The 8,729-nt window shown below is 64.1% G+C and overlaps 1 protein-coding gene across 5 annotated transcripts; it reads left to right on the forward strand.

Moving 5' to 3' along the window:
- The first annotated feature begins 3,926 nt into the window (after positions 1 to 3,926).
- On the forward strand, positions 3,927 to 8,414 carry HES4 (hes family bHLH transcription factor 4). 5 transcript variants are annotated; one of them, XR_014017583.1, is made up of 4 exons: positions 3,927 to 4,471; positions 4,560 to 5,149; positions 5,289 to 5,874; positions 5,966 to 8,414. XR_014017583.1 is itself a non-coding variant. In XM_081256087.1 (4 exons), the coding sequence occupies exons 1-4, from the start codon at positions 4,005 to 4,007 to the stop codon at positions 5,417 to 5,419; spliced, it is 1,101 nt and encodes a 366-aa protein (XP_081112213.1). In that variant the 5' UTR covers positions 3,927 to 4,004; the 3' UTR covers positions 5,420 to 8,414. The 5 variants fall into 5 exon arrangements, 4 of the variants coding, with proteins under 4 accessions (XP_081112213.1, XP_081112215.1, XP_081112212.1 ...); XM_081256087.1 differs by having other exon boundaries at positions 3,927 to 4,112; positions 4,200 to 4,471; positions 5,289 to 8,414; XM_081256089.1 differs by lacking the exons at positions 5,289 to 5,874; positions 5,966 to 8,414 and having other exon boundaries at positions 3,927 to 4,112; positions 4,200 to 4,295; positions 4,384 to 4,471; positions 4,560 to 5,058.
- Positions 8,415 to 8,729: the final 315 nt, after the last annotated feature.

Raw genomic sequence — 8,729 nt, forward strand, 5'->3', positions numbered from 1 at the left:
CCCTCAGTCACAGGGGTGGGGACTGCCCTTGAACCTCAAGCCTCGTTGTCGGCATCCTGGTGCTCCTGGCCTCTGCCTGGGTCCTGGGTATCTGCTTCCCTCATCTCTAGCCTGAAGGCTGGATTCCTCCAGCCCTGGCCTCTGCCACTTTATCATCCCAGCGACCAACTCCCATGCTGCAGGAGAGGACCTGCAATGGTTCTAGCCTGCTTACTTGACAACTCTGGTCTGGCTGCCTGAGTCCACAGGCCGCTGCCTCTTGGCAGAAGAGGAAGGAACAGGAGGGTAGGGGGTGCCGGAGGGGCTGCTCTGTGATGTCTCTGATGTTCTGGGGCTCATATGCCTGTGGAATGCTGAGGGGCAGAGTGGGAATGCAGGTGCCGCCCCCATGTTGGCGGTTGGGAGGGACGTGTTCACAGATCGCACGTGGCAGACCCCCAAGGGACACTGTCTGAATGCTGTTGTGTGGAACGCTGTCACGGTAGGCAGAGGACCATCCCTCCCCCGCCAACCCAAGGCTGGAGCCCAGTGTCTGGCCTGGAAAATACACCCGTCTTTCCACACAGACTCCCCCACTGACTTTCCTGCCTCAGCCCCCTGCTCCCCATACCCGGTGGCCAACAGTGGGCCCTGGAGATGCCCCTGGGACCACCAGCCAACTGGGGCTTGGCCCACTCAAGCCTGGATCTAGGAGGACAGATAGTTGGCCTTTGATGGCTTGCAAAAATCAACTCAAACTCGTCAGATGGGCAGCCAGGGCTGCAAGCTCCTGCGCCCCTATTCCTGCCAGAGAAAGGAAGGAACAGGATGGGGAGTGGGGTGGGGAGGGGGGAGGGGGGGAGGGCCAGATCCAGGGCTTGGGCCATCTTAGTTATTCCAGCTACTACCGTTGTGTAACAAATGACCCCCAAAGGTCACAGTAACAACTGTCCTATTCTGTGAATCAAGAATTGGAACAAAGCACCCAGGAGCAGCTGGGAAGGCGTGAGGTGGGGGCTCTGAAGCAGCAGGTTGGGATCACCTGTCCAGCAGCTGAGATTTCTGGGCTCCTGGCTCAATGGCCTCTCCTTGGGGCCTCTCCATGGGGCCAGTTTGGGCTTCCTCACAGATGGGCAAACGGGTTCCAAGAGTGGGTTTCCCAAGACAGTAAGGTGAACGTGTGTGGCATTTTTAAGGTCCAGCCTCAGAATTCACATCTCACCCCTGCCCCTGTCTTTGCTGGTCGATGTCATCACAAAATCTCACCAAGGTGCACCATAAGGGCATTTGGAGTGGGAGATGTTGTTGTAGCCATCTTTGGAAAATGCAATATTCCACGTCAGTATTCCTCAGCACTATTTCCCAACTGCAGCCCAGGACTCTCCCTCCTTGCTCAGAGCAAGGGAGCCCCTACGACCCCCAGGAGACCCGGCCGCCCTACCAGAGATCAAGGCCAGATGTAAAAGGCGGGGTGGGGGGACGGCCAGAGGTACGAGGGCCCAGAGACACGACCACACAGACGGTGTGGGTGACAACCCAGGGAAACTCACTTTGCTCGGGGCTAGTGAAGGCTCCTTGCCGGGGCTGGGGCTGGGAGGCCAAGACACAGGCCCCTGGAGACCCTGGGTGGGGAGGGGGCGTCTCAGAGGGCAGAGGGTGCACAGGGGCACGTGGCCGAGGGGAGTCCAGGTGGCTCCTCCCTGCCCGCGTCTGCTTCCTTCCCCAGGCAGGAACAACGGAGGCTGACACGTGCTGCGTGTTTTCAGAATAGGAGCTCATTTATCTTCCCAACAACCCAGGGATAAATGAAAAGATGGCCCATTTTACAGGTGAGGAAACAGGTACCGGAGGGTAAGCGAACCCGTCTAACCACTAGCAGGTAAAGAATGGTCAAACATGGCTCCTCGAGCCTCTCCTTGCGGTCTGAACCCCCTGCCTGTGTTGTCTCCTGCGGGTGGGGGGCTGAGCCCACCCAGACCGGGTCCCAGCGCCCCGCCTGCCGGCCTGGGGTTCCGCCGACGCTTCCCAGCGAGGCACTCGCGGGCTTTCTCTCCTGCGCGCAGTCCGCCGGCGGGGGTGGGGGCGGGGTGGGGACTCCGCGACCCCCGAGGCCTCATCCACCGCAGGGCTGGTCCCAGCCACCCCAGCGCCGGGGCAGTCAGCGCTCCCAGGGCTTTCTGCGCTGGGTGGGTCCCCACGGCCCGCTCCTGCCCGATGCCCGCGGCTTCCCAACGCTCCCCGCCCCGCACGCTCCTCTGGGGCTGCGCCTCTGGGGCCTGGCCTCAGGGGCGACAGCCCACAGACACACCCAGTGTAGCCGCCTCCCGCCCCGCTCCGGGCGCCCCCGCAGACCGCTGAGAGGTCGGTTTCGCGCCGGGGGTGGGATGGGGGAGGTTCCAGAGGGCGAGGCTAGGGCCAGACTAGGTTGGCCTCAGAAAGGAGAAAAGGCGTCTACAGCGTGACCCCGGGCTGGGACCCTGGGAACTGGTGTTGGGTAAGGGGCCAGCCGGAGACCCCACCCACTGGGTACGCCTAGCACCGAGGTGACCCTTCCGAGCTGCCAGTCGGCCCACTCCGCTGTTCCGAAAAGCCCAGCACGACTCTCCCAGCCCCTTGCCCACCTGCCCCTGCCCCTCCTCCCTCGGGCCTGCGGTCCCTTCCCACCCCGGGCATCGCCACTTCCTCCCGGGCCTTGCAGGTCTTCCTCCTTTCCTGGAACCCACCCAAAGAAGCCGTCCGGACCACCCAGTCGAGAGGGCTTTCCTCTCCCCCAGCAACCTACCCATTTCTTTTTGTCTCTGGCAACTGCGACATAACTTTGCTGGTTTGCTGTCGCCCCCCGCGTCGGATTAGAGCCCGGGAGACGCTTCCTCAGCCCCAAGGGCAGGCCGGGTCTACCGTGGGCCTCAGGAGACATCTGTGCGATGCCCACGAGACGGCCGCCAGGCCACAGTGGGCTGGAACACTCAGTACTCAAAAGACCAGAGTGCCGGCGCAAGGGAATTCAGAACGAAAACATCAAACGCGAAAATAAGCTTAGCACTCTTTTTTCCCCACAGTGCCGCTTTGAATTAACAAACAAAATTTTAACAAGTGTCCCTCATTTTTTGTGAGCCCTACTTTGCTGGTGCTTGGCTCACTGTTGGGTAATCTGGAAGAGAGTGACATCACCAGCGACCATGACATCACCCCATCTGGCTTGTGTCATCGTCGACCTTAACCCTGAGACGTCACCAGCCTGACCAGTGACAGCCTTACATTCTGTTCCATGACGTCATCCTGCCTGACTGATGACGTCACTCCGCCCGCCTTGTGGCATCACCTTCACTGGTCCCGTGATACCACTCTGCCTGTCTACGACCTTGGCCAGCCAGCCTCTCTCCTGCCCAGCGGCTGGTGTTCCACGTCCACTGTGTCACGGGCCTCGTGCAGGTGCTGCAGCCGGCGGGGGTCAGATTCGCAGGCCGCGCGGAGGCCCGAGGGCCCGGCTGGGTCCGCGGAGAGCAGAGGCGCGTGGGCCGAGGCTCGCCGGCCCCTCGGGGGCGCCTCCCGGTTCCCCTCGCGAGTTTTCCTTTCAGATTTCACGCGGCCCCCGCTCGCCCTGAAGGTGAGCCTCGCGCCTCCGCCCTCCCGGAGAGGTCCCCTCCCGGCGCACCGCTCGGAACGGGGGAGCGGGCGCGGCGACTTTCCCGCCTCGGCCCGGCGTGGCCAGAGGCGGGCGCGGGCGGGGTGCCCCGGCTCGCCTTTGTCGCCCGCGGGGTCGGTGGGCCGGGAGCGGACGCGTGACTGACAGCCGGCGGGGGCTGCGGCCGGGGGCGGGCTGCCCGGCGCCGGCGGCTCATTGGCTGGCGCGAGTGTGGGAAAGAACGCGGAGCCGGATTCACACGCCCCGCGGCGGCGCTTCCTTAAATAGTCAGGCGGTTGGCTGCGCGCGCTCGGTCCCGGAGCCTGGAACCCGCGGGAGAGGGGCTCGGGAAGCCGCGCGTCAGGGCCGCCCTCGGCCCCGCGCGGCGCGGGGTCGCACCATGCCTGCCGACACCCCGGGGAAGCTGAGGGCCTCGCCGCCGGCGGGAGCGCCGGCCGGTGCCCGCCGGACCCCGGACCAGCCCCGGAGTGCGGCCGAGCACCGGAAGGTGGGGACCCGCCCGGACGCGGTTGGCAGGAGCGGGGGGGAGAGGGGAGCTGACGCCCGCGGGACTCAGCCGCTGCCGGCCCCGCAGTCCTCCAAGCCCGTCATGGAGAAGCGGCGCCGAGCGCGCATCAACGAGAGCCTCGCTCAGCTCCAGAGCCTCCTCCTGGACGCCCTCAGGAAAGAGGTGAGTCGGGGGCGGGAGGGCGAGATCGGGGAGCCTGGAATCCCGGCGCTCCTGGGCTGCCAGCCGCCCACACCGGCCCCGCCCCCAGAGCTCCCGCCGCTCGAAGCTGGAGAAGGCGGACATCCTGGAGCTGACCGTGAAGCACCTGCAGAGCCTGCGGCGCGTGCAGGTGACAGGTGAGCGCGGGCGGCGGCGGCGAGGGCTCTGGGGCCGGAGCCGCCGCCACCGCAGGCCCCGACCGCCTGTCCCCTGCCGCCCCCGCAGCCGCCCTCCGCGCCGACCCGGCAGTCCTGGGCAAGTACCGCGCCGGCTTCCACGAGTGTCTGGCCGAGGTGAATCGCTTCCTGGCCGGCTGCGAGGGCGTCCCGGCCGACGTGCGGTCCCGCCTGCTCGGCCATCTGGCGACCTGCCTGGCCCGGCTGGGGCCCTCGCGCCGCCCGCTTCCACCGGCCCCCGCCGCCGAAGTTCTGGCGCCCGCGGTGTACGCGGGCCGCCCGCCGCCGCCGGCCTTCGACGGCCCCTGCCCCTTGCCGCGCTCCGGGGCGGTCTTGGCGCCGCCCTTCCTGCCGGGCCGGACGGGGGCGCCCCTCGCCGCCCCCGGGGCCGCGGCTCAGGGCCGGGGCGCACCCTGGAGGCCGTGGCTGCGGTGAGGTCGCGGCCCCAGAGCCCGCTGAGACTGTGTCAGAAAATATTTATTTCCAGAGACCGCGTCGGAGCTTTGTTTTGTCGTCTTCGTGAAGGGTCCAGTCCGGCAGAGGCCCGGCAGCGGGGTCGGCTGATGTCTTCGCGCGAGCAGGCAGAGCGGGCCGCGGGGGTTCTGCTCCCACCTGGGCCCGCAAGTGCCCGGCGCGGAGGTTCGGCCGGCCTTGCGTTTGCCTGTATCTAACTGCGCTGGAGCCGCGACCCGCCTTGAAGAGGGCGGGGGGGGAGGGTGTGTGTGAGAGGTCCCTCGGGAAGCTCAGGCAGGACGGTGACAGTCATCACTTTTTCCAGAATGTCTCCCAGTGCCGGGAAGCGGTCCTGCAGCTTCACTGGGCATGTTCTTTCCCACTCTCACTCTCGAGGACCCTGGAAGGTGGAGACATGTATTTTCACACTGTTGTCTTGGTGCTGAGCTGTGGTGAGGCCTGACTGTCCCTGAAGCTTCGGTTCTGGCCTGTTCCACCTCCTGCCTTCTTGTGGCTGACCGCAAAACTGCTTGTGCCCACCCATGCGTCAAGCCTGCCCCAGGCCACTGTCTGCCCAGGAGAGGGGTGCCAGCAGGAGAGGGCATCTGAGTCCCAGCGGCAGGGAACGGGGGCCAGCCCGACAAAGGGCACTTAGTGCTGGGGCTCTTCTCCTGCCAGAGTCCAGCCCTGCTTTGTGCCCCATCCTGCCCTGAGAGGGGAGGTCCCCCTACAGTACGAAGGAACTGGCGTTGGTCCGGCCTACGCATCCGTCCTGAGCACCGGCTGTGTGTTCACCCTACAATACAGCGATCCTAGGCGGCGTTGGGCATGGCCCCCCACCCCCCCACCCCAGGAGTCGCTGTCCTGTGGTCCCAGGCCTCCCAAGGCTGCTGCTGGGGGCTGTGCTCCAGGTGCGGTGAGGGGGTGGTCCAAGGCACGCAGCTGGGAGTGCAGTGTCTCATCCTGAGCCCTCCTGAGGCTAGATCTGTTTCCCACCCACAGCCAAGTTCACCTGATGGTTGCCGGCCGCCTGCCTGGCCAGGGACCATCACGGAGGAGGAGGGTGAATCACTGCCGGGGCTGGCCTGCCCCTCCTCCAGTGGCCCCATCAGCTCCCGTGTCCGTGTCGTGCGCAGGGTTCACCTGCCCTCCTGGACTCAGCCGTGCACACCCGGCAGGGCCTGCCACGTCCCACCAAGCCAGTTCCTCCCCGACCTCTAGCTGCCTGGCCCATCTCCCTGAGTGTCCAGGGCCCAGGCCAGTGGTCCTGGCCGGTTGCAGCCATGCAGGCCAGGTGCCGCACCCTCTGCACACAGGCCCTGGGGAGGCTGGGAGAGCCGGGTCACCAGCAGGACTGTGGGGGAGTTGCTGCTGACCAGCCTGGGAGGCCCTCCCAGCAGGAGAATTGTAGAGGGTCCATTTCAGAAGCCAGAAGTTCAGCTTGGCTCGGGGAGGGGAACTGCTCAGGGAGGGCCTCAGTGCAGGAGGAGAGGGCCGGGGGCTTTGGGATATGAAGCTGGGTGGGTGGGTCCGTGGGTAGGGGGAGCACCCCACCTGGTGGCCAGAAAGAGAAGGGCTGCCCGGGAAGGTCACCTGGAACTTGGGTCATCACACTCTTCCCTTCTCCAGGGAGAGGGTGGTGACCAGACCAGAGCCCCCCCCACCAACTCCGTCCCTGGGCCTTGCCCCCTCCCTTACTTCCTTACTTCCTGTTCCTGGTCATCTGTTCTCAAGACGCTATTGCCAAAGGGATCTTTGCACCGAGCACCCTGTTAGCCCTCCAGGGACCTCTCAGGCTCAGAGGGAACCACACTGTTCCTCAGACAGGCAAGCTCCTCCTGTCTCTATCCCTGTGTACTCACCCCCCCCCGCCCCATTCTCTCCCCACTTTCCCACCTGAGGCAGTCACCCCAGGCTCCGAGGGCTCTGGAGGCCAGGGCCGCGTCTGTGTCACTCACTCCTGTCCCCAGCACCTGCTTGGAACAGGAAGACGCTCAGGTCGGGCTCAGGCCATACACACCTCGTTAATTAGCTTGGATGAAGGAGGAGCCAGGAGGTTTGCCGAGGGTGTCGCTCTTGGTTAGATTAGGGGGGTGTGAGGGAGCACAGCGGGGGCTGAGGCTGGGCCCCTCCCCAGGCCGTCCCTCTGCAGTATCCTCGTCTGTGGGAGGAGGCCACAGCCCTCTCCCCACTCAGCCTGGACACCTGCGCCATCCGCGGGGAGCTGGGCAGGGGTCTCCCCCTCACACCGGGGGCTCTTCCTACTCCCCCCTCCCCCGCCCCCTCCCGTGCCTCAGAGGGGCTCTGGGTAGTCCCTCTGTCCCCCTCCACCCCTTTGGCTTGGCCTTTGTCTTGCAGGCCTTTCCTGCAGAATAATGGAGGAAGCATCTTCTCCGCTGGCTGTGTTGGGGGGTGGGTGGGAGGAATCAGAACTTCCTCCTCCTGGGGGGAGGGTGTGGCCAGAAGGCCTGCTGATCATTTCTCCTCCACTGGCGGATGGAGTCTCATTCATCTGTGGCCTCCTTCCAGCCCAGTTCCTGGCAGGGACCAAGGGTCAATAAATGTTTGCTGAATTCATGTGCAAGATCAGGTGATCTGCCTGGCTCTGTGGGTGTCTCATCCCTGTGGAGCCCTGTGACGCTGGGCCCCTCTGTCTTGCCTGTGGTGTCAGGGCTTGGGGACCAGACAATGACAGCAAGTCATAGGTGTTTGAAATCTGGAGAAACAATTAGTCCTCATGGTGGCAGAAGTCGGCCTGGCCAGGCCCATGAAACTCCAGTCACTTGGGAATTTGGGGTGGGGCAGGGCCTGGGGCTGCTTGGAGCCCTTGCTTGTGAGAGGCCTTAGCTCCCCCACAAGAACTCCTGTGGTTGCCCTAGTATCTCTAGGCCCCAGCAGCCTCTTCCTCTCCCCTGGTACGCACTGGCATGCCCCGGCTCCAGGACCTGCTCCCTTTTCCCAAGGAAGAAGCTGAGCCCAGAGGGTTCTGCAGCTGTGCCTGGCTATTCTCTGCTCCATGGAGCCCTGGGGGCCATACCCATCCTAGGATGCACCCTTGGGCAAGGAAGAGGCCGTGGTGTTGATGGCCTCCCAGGAGGCCCCCAGGAGCCCCCAGCTGGTATTCAGCCTTGTAAATGTACTGAGGCTGACCTGCGTGACCAGTGAGGTCCTGTAGATGATGAGGTTGCACGGGCATCCTGGCCCACCTCTTTGTCTCTCACATTCTCCACTCTGAGGGAGGCCAGCTGTTCTTTGCTATGGAGAGGCCAACAGAGTGTGGTGTTTAGAAGCAGATCCTCCAGCCCTGTCGAGCCTTCAGATGAGACCCCAGCCACTGCCGGCATCTCAAGGGCAACCTTGAGAGATGAGAGCCAGAACCACTCAGCTGAGCAGCTCCTTGACTCCTATCCCTCAGAAACTGTGCGAGGTAATAAACGTCTGTTGTTTTAAACTGCTGAATTGTAGGTTAATTTGTCATGCAGCTATAAATAACAATAATGTTTTATGTAAAATTAAAATAAATATAAATAACAATAGCAATAAACAACTAATGTACCCACCACCACCCAGGGCCACCACCACGTGCCCACTTGATGGGGCTGTGGAAGAGGTCAGGCGGGGTGGGACCCAGAAACAGCCACTGAAGCTGTAGTGAGGAGCGGAGTGGGTTGGCCTGATGTCTGCCTGGAAGTTGCTTCCCCGTGAGCTCCAGCTAGGGGTGCAGGGACAGCCAAGGCCCATCCCTGTGGCTTCTGGGCAGGGCAGG

Source organism: Mesoplodon bidens (assembly GCF_964165515.1).
Source record: "Mesoplodon bidens genome assembly, chromosome: 2".
Classification (NCBI taxonomy): Eukaryota; Metazoa; Chordata; class Mammalia; order Artiodactyla; family Ziphiidae; genus Mesoplodon; species Mesoplodon bidens.

Coding starts and splice junctions, on each gene's coding strand:
- HES4 (XM_081256086.1), top strand. CDS start 4,005: ATGCCTGCCGACACCCCGGGGAAGCTGAGGGCCTCGCCGCCGGCGGGA. Junction 4,472..4,559: donor GCGGCGCGTGCAGGTGACAG/GTGAGCGCGGGC, acceptor CCGCCCCCGCAG/CCGCCCTCCGCGCCGACCCG. Junction 5,150..5,288: donor CGCAAGTGCCCGGCGCGGAG/GTTCGGCCGGCC, acceptor CACTTTTTCCAG/AATGTCTCCCAGTGCCGGGA.